Here is a 22,872-nt window from a genome sequence, read left to right on the forward strand (position 1 = left end):
TGAAACTGCTGCTTAAACAAATGAAGGATTTTCTTTGCTGCCCAAAACAATTCACTTCCTGCCTTCCGTGAGCATCTGCAAAAAATCATGCTATTCGATGACAAGTGCACCACTTTGAATACTGGGCTTCTGATGGGGTTCTAATTGGCACGAAGCCTATGCTGCACATAATTCTGAAATTTCAAGTGCTTTACGCTTGCGGGAACATACAAATCCTTCATTCATAGCTTCGGCAGAGTGATCACCGAATACCATAGTTGTTCCGTGTTTGTGCCTGTCCTGTATGTACGTGTGCTTTAGGGCGGCCGCACTGCATCAAGCTGTTAGGAGAGTCTATATTCCATCACTTGAGAGAAAAAACTCGCGACAACTGCACTGTTATGCAGCATAGGGTCACACACTGGAACTCCTACGTTTAACTAGGTTCAATCGGCATCTCCGAACTTATAATTTCTTTGCAACAACACCGCATTGGTGTGGTGTACTGACGGCTACCTCAAGTATGCTTTCTTGGCTGCTACCCCTAGTATTTCAAAGGGCCCTTGCCACGTCCTATAGTGGTGCAGTAAGTGGGTAATCTGCAATTCCTCCTTTCAAGCAACACCGATTCCGATTGACAGCAGCATAGCTTCCCAATGAACAATATCATAGCGAGTGACTAACTGCCCAACCTCTGAATTCATGACACCAACACGTACAGTATAGCAACCTTTTATTCACGTTTTGTGACAAGCACAGCGTCAAGATCACTCATTGAGAACAGCCACGCTAAGAAATGTCTGCCTGCAGTCACTCACAAAAACACTCCAGACATCGCTCAACAAAACGAAACGCAGCGACAGTAGTATTACGTCGGCCAGAATGTCCCCGCGTCGCTGCCACAAACATACACACATATTCGGCCACAGACGAATGCAAGACGCTGGCAATAGCTCGCTGCTGCTAAGCACCAGCAGAACACACGCACCATCGCAACGAGCGAATAGTTTCGCCAGAGCGCAGTACTGTCGTCCACTTGTGATCTGTTCGACCAATGGCGGTGGTCAGCAGGATTATATGTATATATATGTATAAAAAAAACGAAGAGGTGCTCATGCGATAAAGAGACCAATGAAGACAAAATACAAGTTTGGTTCGTCCTAATAGCAACTTTAATTTTATCGCAAACATCAATAACCGAGATATTAAAGGAAACATAACTAGCAGTGGCAACTCCCAAGTCATGTCCTGACGACTTCTCTACGACGACACAAACTTGTACGTGGAACTGGCGGCCATTAGCCTAAGCCACCGCTAAAAACATAACCGGGCGATTGCAGTGTGGCTTCAGTTCCTTTTGATTGCATAACCGGGCGATTGCAGTGCGGCTTTACTTCCTTTTGATTGTATCATCTGAGTGCTAACGTGAAATTACCACACTGATAAACTATGTTTTCAGTGCTGCCCCATAATACGGCACTCCTGCCCATATTAAGTCACTGCAGCCAGAAACTTGAGAAATTTTTTCAATGTTTCTTGCAATTTTTCAGTGGACAAAAAAAAAAAAGTATTTCGTGGCTGTAACAGCACTGAGTGAGTTACAGCCTTTTCAAACTGAACAAAGTTGTATTTTGTCTCCATGGCCCCTTCTTCAACTGGGGCGTTACGAGCGGCAAAAGCCCCGCAAGGCTGCCGGTCACTGGGCGTGACTGATGTCCTGTGATGGTCTAGTGCGGCCCCTGGCTCCATCCTGATGGCTAAGGCGTTGTTAGACCAAGCCCTTGTCTGAGTATTGATACTCCAAGCCGTCCTCTTCCACTGCAAAGCAGGCAAGGGACCTTGTTAGGGCGGACCGGGACACCGTGCAACATTCCCACATGCAGGCAGGCAGGCAGGCAGTCATGCGGGGACCTCATCACCCAACACAGGGCATGCAACCGACTACCCACGCTCGTGCGCACACGAACAGGTTAGGTTCGGTGAACAATAAAGCTTTGAACTGATGCTACAGTATGTACAAGGGTGCTCAGTGCCTAGCTGGAAAACTGCGGTTATCGTTAGTATAACGCACACACAAAACAAAGCTTGCGTAGTGTGCAGCTTTCTTTGTTCGTGTGCACCTCTCTATGTGTAGGACATCTGTACGGCTGGCACTACTGTAAGTACCCACGGACAATTGGCGAAAGGCCAGGGTATTGTTTTTGTAGTGCTCTGTCATCTGATAGTTGTGGTGTGCACGGAAAGTGAAAACGGTGGGGGTTAGCACACACTTAGGTGCCGAGGCGTCTGGTACACAGCGGCAGCTTGGCACTGGGACGAGCAACAACTAACAGTTGCCGAAGGTTGGGGGCATTGATTTTGCACTTAGTTTAATTGCTGTGGTGTGCAAGGCGTGTGCAAATGGTGCAGGTTAGTCGATGGCCGAGTGCCGAGGGTTCTGATACGTTGTGTGGCTCCAGGCATGCACAGCTCTGCATTTCTGCTGCACGCCAGCAAACGGACAACATCACGGTTGTGCCTAACCGGGAATATTTGAAGATATCTGAAGAGCTCATTTCAGCTCGCTCGCAGGCTCGGCCAAAACAAATGAACAAACAGAATCAGAACACCAATCTTGTTTCAGAAACTACAACCACACATCCACAGACAAACTCTTGCTCCAAAACAGGCAGCATTTATGGTAGCAGCAGTGACACTTGTGGTCAACATATTAGCAGCGAAAAAGACACGGACCAAGAAATAAGCAGACAGGACGATCGCTAGTCCTCAACTGCTTCTTTCTTGGTACCCGTCTTCTTTGCCGCTAATACGGCGTCAAGTCAAAACCAACTAGCCCAACTTTCAGCCTTAACTTGTGGTCAGTTTCGTTGTCTTTTGAGGGTCTTATGCCAGGGGGTAAGAGACAACCATTTGAAAAGAAAGCCAGCATTCCTATGCTAATGAGTTATTCATGTCAGTACTTCTTTAGAAAGTGATGTACTGCAGGAGCACACAAATGCAGCAGCTCTTGCTGATTACTTCCTCCTCACCTTTTATGCAACATCCAGCATCATCTGAAGCATTTTTTTAACTTTTGCACGCTTAAATAGGCAACGGTATCAATCACCGACGCTTTTCTTCAGCCTCCTCTGGCCAACAGTAAAAGCAACAAATTTTGCCATCAGTTTGCTCAAACTTCTTCCAATGCTTCTTCCTTAGATAGGGGCTGTGCCCTGTTGTCGGCTAACTTGGTTCTAGATTCTCTCAGTACAGGTATTCGATGTCATTTGTTGTCCACAAGTTAACGATGAGTCGGACATCATCGCACCTGCTACCAGTGGCAGTTTGACTGCTCAAAGGCACCAGGAAGAACTCCAAAGCAGGATGAGAAAGACATTCGCAACACACACTCAACACACATCTCATGCGGGCGGCCCAAGGAAGGGGCACGCTGGTTGGTCAGACGGCACTCGCGCAGTGGGCACAAACGGGGCGCCTCTGGCATAACCGGGTCTAGGCGGCAGGGCATGCTCATGCACGGTTCATGGTCACATGACATCCACAAAGAGCTCGCAGGGGTTGCCCATGGCCATGCGGAAGGACTGCCTACTACCGGTCAGCTCCTGGGCCCCCTCGGCACCGTCCACGCTGCGGGCGGCGGGCTCCGCAGGCGGTCCACCACTGCCCCCTGCGCACATCGCGCGTACACCGACTCTGAGAACACGGCCACCCGAGACTGCCAAATGTACAGCGGGGCTCTTCAATTATCTGTCTCAAACTCCCCGACAAGTAATCCGGCATTCGTTTTTCACATGCATTTGCATAGCACGGGGAATCCCTGGGCCTACCTGCAGACTATCTGTGGTGAGTACGAGACTGAATATCGAAGAGCCCCAATGTCGCGCAGCTAACAAAAGTGCAGCCCTCAATTACAAAAGGGCGGGGTAGTCTGACTATGACAGAGAGGTTCCAAAGAGTTTGAGAGCAACAGCAAACACAGACAATGTATGTGCCGAGATGAACGTGAGTGGTGCTTTTCTTCAGGCTTCAAAACCCTCAATTCAGAGGCTGTTTATTCAATCATCAGTAAAGCACTGCTGCTTGTGTAACAAGTTTTACTTTAGAATAATGGTGTGAGCATGTCTTGTTTACGTTTCATTACCAGTGTATGGCTGCAACAGGCTATTTGAATTTTATCTAGCTGAGTGCGCATTTGCTCTTTTTGCCCCATGTCGCGCCAAGCAATCTTGTTTGATAAGGAAAGGGTTCTGCCCTGTTGTCACTAGCCTAGACCATTCTTTCACTGACAATATTCTCAATCTAATTCAATAACTCCAGAAAGAATAGGGCTGAAAAATAAGTGGTCGCAGGGCAAACACTGCTGCCTTAAATTCGCCGACAATTGTCTGTGAATGCCTCTCTGTTGCCTGCTTCTTCAACACCTATGTGTCTTTTAAGTCCTTTGTGGAGAACAAGTTTGTGCCAATAAACTTTACTTCCTAAAGAGCCCTGCATCGTTCTTGGCTATGTGGCGATCTGATGTGTGCCCAGCTCCCAACAAAGCTGTACCGCTCACCGGATCCGGAGTGGGTGCTCCCCTCGCGGGCGTAGTTGACGTACGAGGCCAGCTGTGTCTCCACAGCGCTGGGGGCAGCGGTGCTCCCCCCGCAGACGTAGCCGGCCGGCAGGAGGGGCCCCAGGCAGCCCCAGGGGGGCACCAGGCCTCCCACCCCGCCCCCTTCCTCTTCCTCCTCTTGCAGCCGCAGGGAACACATGTCTGCACGCAGCGTGGGGGAAGGAAGGAAGGGGCGATGCACTCCAGACTGCACGCCTGCCACCTATAGCTCACTGATAAAACGAGCAAGGTTGCTGCGATCGGTCATCGCCTGACAACCTTTCAGATGCCATCAGTGCTGAAAGGTTGTACGTGAAGTTTGGCATACTTGGCAGGACTAGACAGTAACGAAAGTCGAGCTAGTTGGTACGGTTGCATTCTTCTAACAGCACCAGCCCAGGATATCAACACGATCACGTCCCTCTAGCAACAACAGTGTTCAGTGGCCCTAGTGGCAGTAGGTACAAGTCACACGGTGGTGGTAGTCGTACGGCGATGTGGGGAAGAAGAAGAACCCACCGAGGGAGAGGTCCCCGAAGATGTAGTAGCACTGCTCGGAGAAGGAGAGCTTGTTGACGGTGTGCCGTATGAGGCCCGCCTTGAGCAGCTGGTTGGCAAACTTCTTGGCCTCCTTGCGGTCCTGGAAACCCTGCACGTGGGTCGCCAGCCAGTCCACCACGTCGACGCCTGCAAGGGACCAGGCAGGGCAAGATTGCATAAAGTTGGTGGGTTCACATAAAATTGCGCGCACATAAAGGCTCCTGGCTTCCAGAACTCCGAAGACGCAGAAGAAAGTTTTTTCGCCATGACTCCGATTTAAACAACCATTTTTTGCTGTTGCATACAGGTGTACAGAGATATGTTCAGTCTGAGGCCACGTCATCAGGTGATGACAGTCTAAGTTTAAGCGCTTTCCATTCAAGTAAAAGCTCATTAACTGTACCTGCCGGGGAAAAAAAAAACAGGAAGCAATAACATGACTCAGCCACTGAGTACGACTACATCAGAAATGCCAGCTCAAGGAACTAAGTGGACCATTAATTTAGTGGTGAAACATGTTTTAACCAGGTTTTACAGTGCTTGTGTGCCCAAACACATTTTTTGAGCGCTTCGGTTGTCTGTGAAAATAGGAAAAATAGAGGGACAAGGAAGGCTCAGCTCTGGGTACTCAGTTCCCACTGCATAAACAAACACTTCTACACGAGCATCACAAAAGCTTCATAGGCACTGGGTACACAGTGGCCCAGTGTCAATCAACGCTCTCCCCCTGTCAACCGCTCACCAATGAAGGCCCGTGGGATGGTGATCTTGAGCCACATGCGGTCCCGCACATCGAGGCCCGAATCGGGTGCTGCCATGGCCTTCACGATTGTCTCCATGTCTGTCTCCACTGTCAGCGGTGGCTCCTGTAGCTGCCCTGCGAACACCACGGCATCCAGGCAGGGGTGATTGTCACCACGGGGACTCGGCAGTTCAAATATTCCTAAGGAGATGTCTCAATAAACTGGTTTTCTAACGACCCTAACAAAGGCCATCATTGCACAATGGAGAACAGCACACGCATCGCCTTAACTATCATGTAAGATGGCAGGGATGTGTACATTGAGGGCCTAGAAATCGAATTCCGCCACCACTGTCACTGACAGTCATCTAAAGCTATTCCCTGCTACTGGGCCCCCCCGGCATGCCCAGGCGAGCAGGGAGGACAAAAACTGAGACCAGGAACGCTTCCTGAAATTTTTGAGAAGGAAAATAACTATAGTACAAAATTACTGCAAAATATCACCACTTACCATCATACCCTTACAAAATAAATAAATAAATTAATTAATCCATAGCCCCAGTTGATAAGCTGAATTCTGACCCAAGACACAGGGAGAAAGCTGGGTTCTCATTGCCCACTCACTCTCGGACTCTGGCACGGACGAGGTGACCGAGGAAGACGTGGAGGTAAGGGTGGAGACCGAGGGTGGCCGCAAGGGCCCGCCCCCGTCGTAGAGCAGCGGCTGGCGCAGGGAGGGGCCCGGGGCCAGGGAGAGGCGCGAGTGGCCCACAGCCGAGCCCCGGGCCGCCTCTGTGTGGGCCACCCAGGCCCCCGGGTCGATGGGGCGCACGGGCTCCGTGCGCGGGATCGTGAAGTAGCCCTTGGGGTTCGGGTCCCAGCACTTGGCCACCACCAGCTTGATCGGGCTGTGAACGAGGGAAAGGACGGGAAAGCCACCGGTCAGTCCCAGGTTTACTTAATTGATTTGACTGATGGATTGATTGATTGATTGATTGTGGGGTTTAACACGCTGACGCTACACAGGCGATGAGGCGTGCCATAGTGGATGGCTCTGGATTAATTTTGACCACCTGGGGATCTTTAACGTGCACCCAAATCTCGAACACACAGCTGTTTTCGCTTGTCGCCTTCACCACAAAAGCGTCCGCCGTGGCTGGTTTGCTTAAAGGCACATTCCCACTGGCGATTCGCCTCGTCGCGCGACGAAAAGCGATGTCGCAAAGCGACGAGCTGGCCGTCGCTTTTCATCGCTTTGCGACGGCAGAGCAGATCACTCTCGGACCGAATTCTCCTCGTCGCGCGACGGCCCCGCAAAACCGGTAAGCCAATCACGGCCGCGGAGTAGGCTGACGTAGCCGGAAACGAAACGTTTCTTTACATCCGGTATGCAAACGCTGCGGGCGGGCGGGCGAGGACGAGCTGCCGCCGCCACCGCCGCTGGCTTGCTCGGCCGCTTGGCCCGCTATCGCTGTACCCGCCGAGTCGGGCCGGCAAGCAACTTCCCTTGTGCCTCGGTTCTTTGGTCAGTGGCTTCAGCGTACGCGTGCACTATAATCAACGAATAGCGTGGAACTCATCAGTGTGGAGAAGCGTGTATGGATTGTAAAAGCAAGTAATCATCGTATAGAGCTAGGTGGACAGCGAGACGGTAGGTTGACTTGCAGCCTCTTCGTCTATCGGCGACTGGTAAACACGCGTAGAGTTCGGAGGCGTCAGAACTTCGTGCCTGTGAAAAGAAGCGACATTTGTGGGCCGTGATGCGGGTGTTGTGGCGTAAAAGCAAGCGTGTGCATTTCTTCGTGCAATAATATGTTGAAAAGAGCCTTCGTGAGTTTGTTATTTTCTGCTCCTCCCGCAACCCGCAAATGCTTTCGGCATTGCTCCAGGTTAGTGGCATGTGTATTAGTTTGATTTCTACCTGCTTTTGTCGCGTAACATCATTTTCTTTGACTTCGAATGGTTGACGCATTAACGAGGTCGTACAAGTCGGGAAGCAGCTGCGCTGAACGCAGTTGCATCATCGCTCATCGCAAGTGCGAACACCACCTCAAGGCCTCATCGCGCGACGAGACAAATCGCCGGTGGGAATGTGCCTTAACAACCACTTCGTCATATTGCTGAAACAAAACTTCTACAACTGAACCCAATGTCTGACGTGCACAACGTGGAAGGAGTTGTTTAGGTGGAGGACAGAAGAGTGAGCAAAGATTACCCTCTCTGACTCCTTTTAGCTGAGTTCTCATTTTATGAATTCTCTCTCCAATATGAGGGGGCTCTCTCCATTCCCCCCTCCAGCACTGTTAGGCACAATCTCTCTTTCCCCAACATCCACTGATGCAGTGCCCGCAACACAGTAGGCATTGCTTTATGGTGTGCGAAAAAAAATAATTTTAAGACGTTGAAGCAGGTTTTTTTTTTTTTACAACAGTTTCTGCATTGAGATTTCTGCATTCAGATTCAGGGACCACACATACCGTACCTAGACAACATTCCCCTAATAATGAAATTGTCAACCCAAGTCCCAAAAACAATACAGGACTGTATATTTTCTCCCCCGACTATTACACGCCTGCCCAGCAACCAAGAAAAAGATGTTTTCCAGGCATTTCACGACGACTTTTCCGTTGCCCTTTACATATTCGAGACCAGCAGCAAGAACTGCAGCTCAGGAACTTCTCACCAGGGCTGGACATCGTGACGCATTTCCCTTAACATGACGCAGGAAAGCCCAAGAATAAGCCTGCCGAACAGATACGAGTTGACATTTGTTCAGCACATGCATTTACCCCCTCATAAGAGTGTAGATGCACACACCAGGCTCAGTTCTGTGAAAAACAACGTACCCTGGTTTCTGGACAGTCTCCCGGAGAACCCGGACAGCGTCGTCGTTACTCATGTTCTCAAAGTTGATGTCGTTCACCTGGAGAATCATGTCTCCTGGCTCAATGCGCCCGTCCAGAGCAACCGCACCTCTGGAAAAAAAAGTTATACATGCGGCCTGATGGGGTATGCAGATTTTACGTTAGCGAGCTGTTAACTATCCTTCCCTTGTTTTAAAAAAATTGTAAATACCAGACTACGGAACACAAAAATGAAAACTGCAGGGTCAGCTGACCCAAATGAGAACATAATGGACAGTAATTATTCAAACTTTACTTGATATCCTCTAAATAATGTATCAAATGCCATAACTAAAAAAATGTAAAAAATGAAGTTAAGTGCAAGCAATAAAACCGTGTCAATACGAAATTTAAATCCTGAGATCATAATGCCCCACTTCATGTGCCATCCAAGAATGGCTATTTTGGGATTACTGTTATTAATCATGCTATGTGTCTGCATTGCCTTCTTTTTAGAGCAAAAAAACCAAAAGCTCTAAAAATTACAATAAACTGTTATCACTTGGTGTTCGCGAGACATCTGCATGATCGAATAAAGAAAAGCGTTGACAAATTTTAGCCATTGGTTCCTGGTTATGTAGAAAAGTAGTCTTTGAAACGTTTCTTTGTACTTGGTCACCCTAAATCGCTTCCAACCAACAACGCCAATGTTTCCGCACTCACCCTTTCATGATAGATCCCACATAAATGCCTCCATCTCCACCTTTGTTCGACTGGCCCACTATGCTGATGCCGAGGAAGTTGACGGTGTCTGGAAGCACAGAGCCCAAGTGTTAGGCAATAAATTATGCAACTACATAACAGCGTGCAACTGTGAGCAGCGGACACTTTAACGGGTAAAAATAAATGGGTAAATGAATTATATAAACCGGGAAAAAGAAAGACCTTTACGTGATGGTACAGACCTAAGAAAAAGTGGAAGTCAATAGATGGCATGCATAGTTAACACTTTTCACCCTTTCAGCCCTGGCGTCGTATATTTACGACATGAACCAGAAGACTTCTGGCAATTTGAGAACAAAATCAAAAGAGCTAGTTTTCTAGGAAACAGCTCTTCAATGATGCCTCTTTCGATAAATATCGCTATTGTTCGTTTTTTTTTTGTAAAACTGAACGCTAGAAAGAGGAAGGCATTGCAGTGAAGGCCAAACTGACGTCAGGGTGGCCCCAGGGACCAAAGTCCTAGTTTTATGACACGGCTTTAAATCCAAAAATACTTGCTCTACTAGCCCTATTTTTTTGTATGTGAGCTCACTGCTTTCTAAATTTTAGGAAAACAAGCAATTTTCTGCTGTAAATTTTATATTTCATTGCCTGATGACCTAGTTAGATGTCACACTTGTGATTCGCTAATTAGTCGCACCACAAGCTCAATTTTTTACTTGTAAGCTTAAAGGGTACAAATATCAAAGAAAACACAGAGAAAAATCTCTTTCAATAGAAAGAAAAAATTCAGCGCTGAAAGGGTTAACCTACATGGCAAGCAGCAAAAAGTGGGGGTTAACGCCACGCTTAGCACAGAGATTTAATTTCCACAGAATTCTCAGACCATCCTAAGCACCACAAAATCTGTGTCACTGCCAGGTCTTCAGCCATTACATTCTCACTGGAGATGAACGTCAAGGTGCCAGAGAGCCCATGCTTACCTAGGTTGAGTGTGACTGTGATGATGTTTAGGGAGAGTGTACTGTCCGTGATGCTGCTGATGGAAGAGGTCTGCAGAAGAACACAACACCGAAATGACGTCACTCACATTAAGAGGCACAGGTCTCTAACCAAGCCACTTTACAGACAGAACTATGTCTAGTTTGTAACCAATGGCTGTGAAAATACAAAGCCAATGAAACATTAATAAAGGAACACGATATATCTCCCAAGAACCTGACCACACTGCAGCTTGGGCATCCCTGTGCGGCTGTAAACACTGGTGAATGTCTCCTCACATGCTTTGACAATGCATGTAAAGAAAAAAAGGGCACAAGTGCTCAATTCTGACCGACCGTCATAAATCACTGGTCACCTCACTTGTTTCCACACTCGACGCGATGCATTTCATTTTTATTTTGGCAACTCAAACATCAGGTCAATGACCAAGTGCTGTCATTCTTTCTGTGTGTTCAGCAGGCACTTGAAGCACGGCACTCAGCTCCTGCACGCATTTCCTAGCCACCCTGTTGCAACATAAGGATATGTATACATCCATGTAACACGTCTGGAATTGCATAACTATAATTCTTACATGAATGTGAATTTTGATGCCTATACATTCGAAACTCATTATAATGAAGTACTATCGGGGCAGTTAATTAGTTCGTTATATCCGATATTCGTTGTAACCGCAGAGGTAAAAATTGGCTCTAATAAATCAGAAATCTGGCTTGCGCAACAATCCTAGATAAAAAAACGCATTGTTCTAAGCTCCGAACCCACTATAAACGAGTTAATCCTCATCTGTCTTCTTGTGGCATTTCAAACTAAACAGACTGGAATGTGAGATCGTGAAATTACAACGGAAAATTTCAAACTAAACAGACTGGAATGTGAGATCGTGAAATTACAACAGAACATTTCAAACTAAACAGACTGGAACGTGAGATCGTGAAATTACAACGGAACAAAGTTCGTTCGGCAAAACAGGCCGGCCTTCTTATTTACTTGAAGGAGGATGTGGCCTTCGCCTGATGGCTTTTCACAGTCTGAGCGGAACGAAGTTTTTCCCAGTGTACACGCAATAAGGGCCTTTACTGCTTCTGCAGTTTTTCAAGCTGCTAAAAAAATGGTTGTTTTTGTCCCACTTTTTTTTTTAATTTTGCTTTTAATATGCTAGCTGTCGAGTTTTGAGTCTCGCAACAGCCAAATATTTCTTCGTTATAGCCGATATCGTGTGGTTCTCCAGGTGTTATAACAAGAATAGGTGCCATTGAAATGAAGCGTATTTACTTCGCTATATCAGTGTTCGCTATATCGAGGTTCGACTGTACACAAAAAGAACATAAGAGCTTTCAATCAGTGGAAGTTATACACAAGCACAGGCAAAAATTGTTATCAAAAGAACTAGGTGCAATTTGGAATTGTGTCCGTTCCAAAAATGTCCCTCTCACGTCCATTTCAATTGTGACGTATTTGCAGTCACGAGGCCTTTGACAACGATGTGCACAGAAACCAAAGCCCCACCTTGCTTGTGCTGCATCACATCCGAGTCACCTGCGCTCAGCCAATCAGGGCTCGCTCGAAATGGACACGAAATGGACAAAAAACTTAAAATTCCGCCCCAGAGGAAGCAAACGGTGATTGTCGTTTTTAAAAATGAGGCTACCGAACATGGCACTATGCTAAAAGACAAACACAATGGACAATTAGATGATTTCAGGCCATCTGCGACACAACTCGGCTCTATTAAAGGGGCACTGACACAAAAATTTAGCATCTTGTTTTTTTCGTTGCGATAAGTAGCTAGTGACCTACTTATAACCTGTAGAAACCTCATTTGCTTCAGCGTGCGACGGTTGTTTAATTAGATGGATTTTAAATGCGGCCAGTCGCAGTTCCGGTTTCAGAGAGTGCCGCGAAACGATGGATTTTGTGGATTTTGTGTGAACAAAGCTGACCACGTGACCGTCGGAGGGATATCACAGAGCAGAGCCGCCGTAGCACTGTCGAATCCGCATCGACGGCAGTTTCTGCGAATGCCCCCACGTACTGATCTCGTGAGGCGCTTAATTAAAAAGCGACCGTGGATGTGACGCAGGCGCTGTGAGTGCAAATGCTACCGCGGCTAAAGAACGACGCGCGACGCTCGAGACGGTGGGTGGCAAGACGCGCGCTGGGAGCAGCCGGCCGGTCTGCCTACAGGTCCGCCTACAGATGTGTTCGGCTCAGCACTGCGGCGGATATTCGAGTGCCGCTCTCGTAAACGGTGCAGATGACAATTTTTAATGCAACCCGCCATCGCATCATTAACTCCTTTCTCATGTAAGCCACTATGGTCGGGACTTGGGGACAATTTCGTGCAGCGGTAACAAGCTATCACTCGAGCTACCTGCGCCGGCCTGGGCCACTTCGCGGCCGTGGCCGCCGCCTGCACAGCGACCGTGCGGCTAGCTCAGTGGGCTTTTCGTGCCTCCGGTGCGTTTTCGCATCCAATGGTAATAAACAGTAATAGAAACAGAGTGCCTGGAATCGCTGTAGAACTTTGGTCGCAGCCAGCTGCCCGATTAGCTGACGAAATCACGGCGCCTCCGCCGCCAACGATCGGGTCGTTCGTTCTCGAGAGCAGAAGCTCCGCCCTCCGGCCCTCCGATTGGAGCGGCGAGCCGGGCGAGCCCGCGTAAAACGCCGGTAGTGCGGAAGCGGCAAACACAAACCCGTGACGTGTTTGGATGTTGTTTATTTACAATTGCGCGTGGTCCTCTGCTGGCTGCTCGGTTGCGTTTCGCACACTTCAAAATTGATTTTAAATATGTTCTAGGCTGTATTCGCCGCTGATATTTTGCAGATGATGTATATGTGTTCCCACCTATCTATCTCCGACGTTATCTCGCCTTCAAAATTTTGTGTCAGTGCCCCTTTAAAGGGACACTGAAATCAAAATACAACTTTCTCTGTACAGATAGATTAGCTCACCGAGAACATGAATATACCACTTTTACACATAGCTTTCTTTAAAATAATGTTGATATATTGTAGGGTTTAACGCGCCGACACAACGCAGGCGATGAGGCGCGCCATAGTGGAGGGCTCCGGATTAATTTTGACCACCTGGGGATCTTTAACGTGCGCCGAAATCTCGTACACATGGGCTCTTTAAAATAAGGTAGAAAATAGCGAAAACGTGAAGCCTGGTGCCATTGCCACTGGCTATACTTCGACACTTGCACCGGAAGTGGTTAAAATGTCTGGCATGCGCAACGTTTTTTCTGGCTGCCGCTGGATGGTGCCACTCAACCATGCTTGCGGTGGCAGTACCGCCTTATGAGGAAGCGTGCGAGTTACGCATGAGAGGTTGGCTTGACGCCAACATTCGCGGGGCCTCAAAAGGGCAATATGTTTTTTCTTCAACAAAGCATCAACGCTGATCACAGGTCCCATGAAGGAACATTTTGCTTAGGTGGTCCGGAGCTGCAAAGGAAGTGGGAGTTCTAGAAAGCACGACTGATTTGACTGAAACTGACCAAATCGCATGGCACATGTATTCGGTCGCTTCCATACTGCTATACATCACCGCTGCCACGCTTGCTTCCAGTTTATCGTGACGCAAACAGTAGCTGCAGTTGCTGTTTACGTCACATTTGATCAGCGTTTGATTAGCGATTTCTAAGCAATTAAGGCATCTTTCAACACCGAATCAATGCTAAAGCAGCAATGGGAGGGTCAGGCTTTTTTTTTCAAAACCAACTTGCTAGTTGCCTCCAGAGTCCCTTTAAGCGGTAGTCTTTCACAGCATGCTGCAGCGTCCTCACCCGGCTCATGGGAGGCATCTTCTTGCGCCGCCTGCGCCGATGCCTGGCGTAGATGCGTGACACGCTGCTCTCCTCAGTTGTGGTCGAAATTCTGGCAAGAACAGAACAAACACAGCGGCTTCTACGTACAAAGGGTGCACTATAAAGTAACAATGTCACAACAAATGGTTCCCCCACTGTTTCCGCCAACCAAACTCATTGCTTCTGGTTATGAAGTGCAGTGGAACAGCAGAACTCCCTGAACACAGCTGGCCAAATTTTACCACTACTAAGAGAATATGTAGCAATGCCGAATTCCCAATGTGCTATTTCCCCATTCCGAACTATGTTCACTGAGATAAAGCTACATTACTGAAGTTTAACGAAGTCCACAATGCATAGCAGGTGTCTTTTATGACGCAAATTTAGACACTTTCTTGCTTCGCAAATGAAACTTCAAAGCTGTCAACGAGCCGTGCGAAATGTGTCCTATACTATGGCCAGCAAACACGAGTGAAAAACAGACAGTGAAAAAAAAAGTTGGTAGCCGTAGCTCAGTGCTACACGGCAAAAAAAAGGACAGCGACGACTTCCTGGTGCCCCAACTGATGCACCCCGGTTTTACATAATGCCTCCCCGCTTGACTTCCCCAGCTCACCGGCTGGTGGTTTCGTCCTCAGAGTCGAGGAAACTGGTGGTCTCTATGTCGCTCGCAGTTAGCACCGAAGCGTTGCCCTGCTTGGCGGCTGCATGGCCGTTGGAACGACCCCCTGCAGAAAAAAAGAGACGGCATAAGGGTGATGCAGCGTGGGGGGAGAGACTGCTCTCGGGAAAGTGTTGTTGGGCTGTCTTTGATTAATATCCCAGCGCATGTAACTCAAAGGGGATGCAAAAAAAAAGGAGAAAAAAATTGACCACCTTCGCAACTGAGATGCAAAGACTGAGGAAACAGCAATGCTGGTGGTCTTCAATAGCTTTAACTTGGCTTTTCTAAGGTACGCCCCTTTCTAAGGAGAAAGACAGTCAAAAAGCGAAGCTTTCTCCATGCAAACTAAGGTAAATCAAAATCCACAATCCACCCTCCTAAAGTTCAAAATCTAAACTGCCAAAGTCCACTTCAACTCAGCCAAAGTCCAAAGCGAACGCTTGCACTACGAACGCAAAGGAAATGCTGTGTGCCCCAAATGGAGTGATAGCGCAATTGGATAGACGCTGGTTTGATAATGCAAGGGACCAAAGTTCAATTCTGACCACAGGAAGCGTTTTTTCTTCCGAGCGGGGTTTTCTGTTAACAATTTGCATGGACAGAGCTCATGCTTAAAGAGGCCATGCAGACAAAACACAAGTTTGGTTCATTCGAAACTGACACCACTTGTAATGCACACTTCACTCAAATAAGCTATATAATTATGAAAAAAGGGAATGGCCCTGCGACCCACTAGCTCATTTCCCGCAACAGAACCTATGATGTCATATGTACAGTTGTGCGATTGGCTGAGACCGCCAAAAGCAAGCGCAAATTAGCCAGGGCTTATAAGCTTGCCGAATGAGCTATTTGCACCTAAATGTAATGCATATTCATTTTGCAGCAGTAAGAATGTTGAGGTAAGCATTGAAAGTTACGAAAATAAACGTAAGCATAGAAATGCCGATGTGCACTGCTGTTGGTACTGGGCCCGCTATGCTTGTTTTAGCTGCACAGCAGTTTGCCGCTTTGAAGTTTCTTTACACGACACTGGCCGATTGGTGTAAGTGACGTTGTCTTACGTGGCACCGTTTTTCGAGCATACCTCATGTTTCACGAAACGATTACTTTCTAGCGTAACAAAAACGAGCCAGACGCAAATATGGTCAAAAACAAAGCAACAGCGGCCAATGGTTCTCAGCTGAGTATGGCAGCACCATCTGGGAGGACTAATGGTAGACAAGGCTGCAGAGCCTAATGCCACACTGGAAGTTCGTTTGAATACCGGCCCTTTTGAGTTCATGGCAGACGTCCCGTAAAAAAACAATCTGGTGGGAGAATTAAAATTTTGACCTAATTGATTAATTGCTCAGTGAATACGGCCAAGCGCTGGGAGCACTATAAAACACGAAATCTTTCGAAAAAAAAAAAAAAGCTGTGAAGAACAACCTGCACAGCCAGGACGCTGTACAGATACGCAGTTGTGCTGATACAAAATATCCTTTTCGCGCCGTTTGTACACAAAGAAGCATCTTTTTCCTGCTTATTTTTGTAGTGTTTGCTCCCCCATTTGTGAATGATGCGTTTCCATGTGCTTTTTGTCTTCTTTCCAGATCAGAAAGCGCTCAGTGTCACCGCGACTAGCAAAGAACCTATAATTACTCTCACAATGAACCCAAATGAAAGACAGCACTCGGTTCCAATACATTTTTGGCTCTCTCTAAAACATCAAGACAGACGATGTTCTTCTTTGTCATGTTTGCCCCCACTCCCCCAAGCCACTTTTTCTGACAGCACAAGAACGGGTGCATTAAGTTGTCCACAATAAACAGTTGTTAGCTGTGGCAAGTCCAATCCCGGCCTGTTTTCTTTATTTTTTTTTTAGCTTATCCCCCTTCACATTTCAATCGAGCAGTTCAGGGTTATCAAGCAAGCCCGAGTCCTGCGGGAACGCTTTAACTTGTAACCAAGTGACGCTTGATCACCAGGGTTCGCATAAAAGCATTCACAAGGCATTATGCTGTCCTGGGTCAGGCCTTTTGTTACGTACCCTTGTCTCTATGGCGGCCAGGCCCGCGTTGGTGGTGGTGGTGGTGCTCTGTACAAGAGAAAGTGAAGCCACGGTTAGATGAGCGCAGACCGTGGCTCTTATTAGGCTGCATTCAACCCAATGACAAAACTAATTAAAAATTTGAAAGCGAAGATTTTATATGTACTTTTGAATCTAGAACACGCTCACTGAATAGCACAAACCTGACATTCATTTATTCATGCAATGCTCAAGATAAACATTTAAACCAGAAACAAAACCATAGACAGGTCCTGCATTTATTTATGTGACTCGAGAACAGCACCAAGCAACTCCGTCAATAGAAACAACAACAAAAAAACTCTAGGATGATGTCCTCACCTTTGTGAGAGCTGATGGCAGACTCAGATTCTGTAAAGCTGGTCTCCGCAACATCCCTAAGAAGCAAGTAGAAACATTAAAACCTCGGTAACTTAGCATTTATAATGCTTTGAAGCATAATTACAATGCTCCTAACCCATGTCAACAACAACATATCCACTAACAGCCATTTAGGGTGATAAATATTTCAGCCAGCAAGCCCGGGATAGATGACTGATGAGACGATACCTATGAAAATCCCATTTCAAAGCATGGTGACTAAAAACATAGTCAAGCGCCGTTTCCTTTGAAAACCTGACGCCATATGCCCACCACTTCGCCTAGTAGATGTTCCAAGTATATATACCAGCTTCAAGTGCTTGTTGAGCACTAAGACACAATAACCAAAGCCACTTACGGGAACGGTCGTGGTCGGTGAGTTTCCGTTCCCTCGGATACAACGCTGCTTCCATCGGCTGCCACAAGCTGCAAGGCCAGAGTGCAGTTGTGAATGGGTAATATGGTGCCAAAATGAGGTCATGGCACATTGAGCCAGCAATAACACAGGCAGGCTTTACTCTGTGCCTCCATAACTTGAATGAAGACCAGAACGTGGCTGAAGGTGTCCAAGTTTAAAAGGGCAGCATTTTTTCAACATTCAGCGAAAAAACTGACTTGAACAAACAATGCCCACAAGGCTGTCTGACGTTTGCTTTTATTCTGTGTCTCACTGCCATGCTTGGAATTGGTCAAAGCAACTAACAGCTACCTTGGCTTTTCGGCCATCCTGCTGGCAAATAAACCCAATACGCAATTTATGGACCTGCCTAGCCATTATAAGAAGCAATTTTCAGCCCAGCATGTTTTGCAACTACATAGCTTGAACACCAGTCTTCTTTTGTGCGCAAATCCTTCGAAACATCCCGCACACTTTGGTGTGGGATTGGTCAACAACGTACAAAAGCTCCGTGCACCACGATTTCTGTTGCTTGCTTGCTCAGCTGCATGATTCGGTTTGGTGTTTCATGCACTTTGCATCTTTCGCAGGAAAGAATAAACCATTTTATCATTTTTCTTTTCTGGCAAGTGCATACAATTTACACACACACACACACACACACACAAAAAAAACAATCGATGTAACACGAGCATTTAATTTTGCGAGTGATTGATTACACCACACGTGTTGCTGTGGTTCCAGGAAGATCTAGGTGGCGTGTACAAATTTCACCACCAGAAAAACAACATGTGAAGCAAGCCCCCATGGAACTCTTAACAAAGTATTTTTTTAGGGAAGCAGAACACTGAACTTACCCACGACACCACACGGCCATTAAAACAAGGCAATCGACAGTCATCCTCGACAATTTCTTCTTTGACCACGCTGCAAGAGGCAAAGAAATAAAAACTAAATTATCAAAAACATGCCACACTTCAAATTAACAGCTTTACAATGCTGCCAAATATACGGTTGCAAATTTCTGCACTTAGGCGTGCATAAACTCTGCGCTGTTTAAATGGATACCGGTGCTATTTTTAAGAACTTTGCGCCAAGTTACGGCCTACTGTGTGTGGCTTTAATGAATCTGTTGACACCAGCAACAAAATACTAGGGAGAAATCAAGATACAAAAGTTTGGAGCACTGGCCAAATTTAAAAAAAAAAAAAGCCTGTAATTAAATTAAGTGTGGTACTATTTCAAAGCTTGGCATTCAGTGCTTTTAAATGCAGCGTGTAGCAACACCTGTACTATGCACACTTCACAGTACTGGAACTTGGCAACTCGTCAAATCCATAAAATGCAGCTGATTGACTGTGGACTTCACAGCAGGGGCCCTATTCCTCTCAGCTTTTTGTCTCTGATGCAGCTAGGAGAAGACAATGGTGGGGAAAATGAGTGTCCCGAGAAAAATGTTTGGTTTGAAAAGCTGGATGCCACAAGATTTTGCTGACATGCTCCCCAGTAATGACAGTGCCATGCACCAGCCAATCGAGTGTGGTAAAGAGGAAGGTTCTCAAAGATAGCCTAGAGAAGAGTGGGACCTCAGGTTGAATAATTGCTAAGCTCCTGGTGATGTCAAAGGTAATGCCTCTAAGGTGATGCCTTGGACCAACGTAAGGTAGCTGAGGTTCAGTATTTCGGGCGCATCAGACGCTACAAGCACTATACATCGTTTCATTAGCTTCGTACAGCGCTGATAAAGCTACGGTTGGCATCAGCCAATGGTAAGAAGGCACGTAGCAAAACGAACCAATCAGGGCTGCAGAAATACCATGTTCCTCTGTTTGATCCGTGCCTGCGTCATCTCCTCTAATGAGGGGAAACAACGTGGCAAACTTTAGGCATTCTCCAAATGTTGTCGACGCCCCTTTACACCTTGCAGGTTAAATAGCGCTGTACAAACTTAATAAAACAAGGTACGGTGCTCCGGTACTTCACCTTCTTCTGGAATATTTCTATAGAGGCTGGAAATTGAACCTAGAACCTCGTGTACAGTTTTATAATACCTGTACCAATGTGCTATAATGGAAGATTGTAGCTAGCAGCTTAAAGTGGTACAGTTGAGATTTACATGACAATCTAACAGGTGTGAGGAAAAATGCAATGACATCGCAATAGTTCTGCAAGGGCAGCAATTATTGCTGTTTGCCCCGAAAGCAAACGCAGAAAACATATGTAGAGTGTGGGAACAAGAAAAAGAAAAGAAAGAAAAGACTGTTTCTAACCGCAAAAGTAACCATTTCTTCTTTAGAAATGCTGTTCTGGCAGCGAAGCTCATTCGACCAAAAAGGCAAAACTACAGGACCGTACTGCCGCATGCTCGAAAGAACTTATGCTTCACAGCAATAAAGTGCATGCTGCAAGCTCATCGTCATGTTATGTGTGTTCTAAAGCAATCTCATCTCGCAAGTTCAATCACTGTGCTTTGTGCTGCCTATCCGCATACGCTACCACTAGGACATGCCGACACAAAACTCTGCCCATGTTTGCAGCTTTTTCAAACAAGGGTGATCTAAAAATAACATGAAGGTCATAAAACAGAGCAAATGCAAAGTCACTACATCTGCAACCAGAATATATCTGTCATTGTTATTTGAAGACCTAGTTGGAAATTTCTCTGTCTTTAATTTTGGTGAAGTTTTGAGAAAACCAGTGAAAAACACGACAAAGACAGCATGTGTGTTGTCCTTTTTTTAATTTCGTGTCTGTCGTATTTTTCAGGGGTTCTCCCAAAACTTCAGCATGAACCAACTGGCCCAGCAAGCTACATTTCTTTAATTTTAGTGCCATAAATTGAAGACAGTTAAATAGGCCATGAAGACAAAATGCAAGTTTGGTTCATTTGAATGATTCCCCCATTAGAATAACACTGACACCACTTTAATGCAAACTTCACTAAAATAAGCTACAAATTGAGCAAAAACAGAGAATAGGAATGCGACACCTTAGCTACTTTTCCGCACTGAATGCATTATGGGCAGCTTGTTGTGATTCCAACACAAATTAAACAGGGATTATAAGCTTGAAGAACAAGCTATTTGCACTTAAATTTATTGCCTATTCTTTTTATGGCAGCAAGAATGGTGGGGTAAACAACAGAGGTTATGAATGAACACGTGCAGCACGCACTATGCCGGCCAAAGCTGCAGAGCCGTTGGGCACGTTGGGGTTGCCTGACATGCCACTGGCCAACTGGCATAAGTTACATCGCCACTCACGTGCAGTTTGTCTAGCATACCCAATCTTACACAAGCGATTACTATCAACCGTAACAAAAGTAATCCAGGCAAAAAACAGGGCCAAAAAACAAAGCAAATGCAGAGAGCGGTATCGTCATGCCATCCATAAAGGCAAATGGTAAACAAGGCAACAAAAGACTGTTTCGCCATTTGCAGCAGCTGTAGTCAACATACGAACTTTTGTTTTAGGTACATTCTCTCAACACATCATCACTGACGTAACAAAACACATGATTTAGCAGGATAATTAAAAGTTTGGCTTATAATGTTAACTTTCTGAGTGAACAAAGCATCGTTTACTACCGGTCAAGTGCTGGGGCACTTTAAAACACCAAATCTTTCGAATAAAACAAACTTGTATTTCGTCTTTATGGCCACTTTAAAGACAGGTGAAGAGATACCACTAGGCAGCATAGCGAACAACAATTCAACTACAAATCTTTGCGACAGTTATAACTGCGGAAGGCGACTAAAAAATTTCGTAAAATTTTTTTGCTGGTTCACAGCTGGGATTGATTCACATGCACGCGACCATTATGCGCGCGCCAAAACGAAAGGATCCCATTTTCGCAGTTCTCTGGTTCTCCAACCCCAGACCTTACTTTAGGTTCCGGATGTTGCCGTAAAAGCCGTGGCATTGCTACGCAATGACGTCATTCGATGTCTCGGCAAACCAAACTACGCAAAGCGCAGTTTCTTACGTCTGCAGCTTACGATACGCATGATTCTACAGTTGTTTAAACACAACATTACGCTTGCGAACTAGGAACCTATGTGACCACGACTCATCGCGTAACATTCTCGCCACTTAAATTTAAATGCTACGGGATTGATCGCCATACAGTTCGGCACTGCACTGTCCGCGCAGTAATTAATAATACTACGAGCAACTTAGTGTTATTATGAACGCTGTATTCAACGAAAGGAAATCGCCCGCCTTTCTGCTGTCACCACAATGCGCCGGCACAATGGATGAATGACAATGGCTAAACGCGAGCCGCTGGCACGTGCCTTCGCCCGGGAGGGGTTTACTCAAACCGTCTACGAGCGGGGCACGTACTTAGTCGCGCACTTTAAGTCCGAACGCAGTGTATTCGCGCTCTTACCCGAAATCATCGTCCATAGACTTGAAGAAGAACTTGTAGTTGGGCCTGTTGAGAACATTTTTGAAGTCCGCGAGTGTCACGCGTTCCGGAGGCACAGGCACCTTGACGAGGTACGGAGTGTCCTCGTCGTCGATGTGATAGATGATCTTGGTCTCTTCCATACCGCGGGCGGCTAAATCCGCATCTCAAAGGAGCTGTCCGCCAATATGGCGATAAGCCTCAGCGCGAACCCATCGCTCGGCTAGGCACCGACACAGACCACACCTTCGGGCGTCCGCGCGTCTCACACCGGAAAGCACGGTCGCCCCTTTGTCGATCATCAGCTATCAACTGGAGCACACATATCGAGTCGCGTCCAGGCCCCTCATCAAAAGAGGAAGAGCAAACAAGAGCAGCGCAACACAAGGCACTCCTGACGCTTTCGACGGCTCTGATGTCGGATCACCGATCAACAAGCAGCGACAACGATATGAAGCCCGCGGAGGATACTTTGCGGCTAATTTCATAAACTTGTGTCACAAATTACTGATTCACACTTCACAGCGCGCAGGACCAAGAGGGCCTTAAATAAATAATCTACATAGCGCTGGCACAGTACGGACACAGCGATCGGAGACAAGTCTGCAAGTTACGGTTACTGCAGCGTCCGCCAGGGCATCCAAAACATCCTGCTAAAAACATCTGCTACTGCGCTTGCAAAGTTTCGAGCCATTAAATCGGCGTGTCATAATCTTCAAAAGCAAATAACCGTTTCA

At 46.7% G+C, this 22,872-nt stretch overlaps 1 protein-coding gene across 2 annotated transcripts; it reads right to left on the minus strand.

Annotated features, from left to right (window-relative positions):
- Positions 1–695: 695 nt before the first annotated feature.
- On the minus strand, positions 696–22,865 carry LOC144145274 (segment polarity protein dishevelled homolog DVL-3-like). 2 transcript variants are annotated; one of them, XM_077676827.1, is made up of 16 exons: positions 22,118–22,793; positions 18,585–18,654; positions 17,689–17,756; positions 17,292–17,347; positions 16,932–16,979; positions 14,855–14,966; positions 14,218–14,308; positions 10,405–10,474; positions 9,422–9,509; positions 8,702–8,830; positions 6,480–6,763; positions 5,856–5,990; positions 5,093–5,260; positions 4,535–4,735; positions 3,572–3,646; positions 696–1,797 (listed from the first exon to the last, which is right to left on the minus strand). In XM_077676827.1, the coding sequence occupies exons 1-16, from the start codon at positions 22,276–22,278 to the stop codon at positions 1,748–1,750; spliced, it is 1,806 nt and encodes a 601-aa protein (XP_077532953.1). In that variant the 5' UTR covers positions 22,279–22,793; the 3' UTR covers positions 696–1,747. The 2 variants fall into 2 exon arrangements, with proteins under 2 accessions (XP_077532953.1, XP_077532952.1); XM_077676826.1 differs by having other exon boundaries at positions 696–3,646; positions 22,118–22,865.
- Positions 22,866–22,872: the final 7 nt, after the last annotated feature.

The sequence above is a fragment of the Haemaphysalis longicornis genome, unplaced genomic scaffold (genome assembly GCF_048455015.1).
Source record: "Haemaphysalis longicornis isolate Haplotype H1 unplaced genomic scaffold, Haemaphysalis longicornis Haplotype H1 scaffold_7, whole genome shotgun sequence".
Lineage (NCBI taxonomy): Eukaryota > Metazoa > Arthropoda > Arachnida > Ixodida > Ixodidae > Haemaphysalis > Haemaphysalis longicornis.

Excerpts from the sequence above, each read along its gene's own strand:
- LOC144145274 (XM_077676826.1), bottom strand. The coding sequence starts at position 22,278 with ATGGAAGAGACCAAGATCATCTATCACATCGACGACGAGGACACTCCG. Across the intron at positions 5,991-6,479 it reads GTCCGTGCCAGAGTCCGAGA|GGCAGCTACAGGAGCCACCG; the intron begins GTGAGTGGGCAA and ends TGGTGTTCGCAG. Across the intron at positions 4,736-5,092 it reads CTTCGGGGACCTCTCCCTCG|ACATGTGTTCCCTGCGGCTG; the intron begins GTGGGTTCTTCT and ends CGCTGCGTGCAG.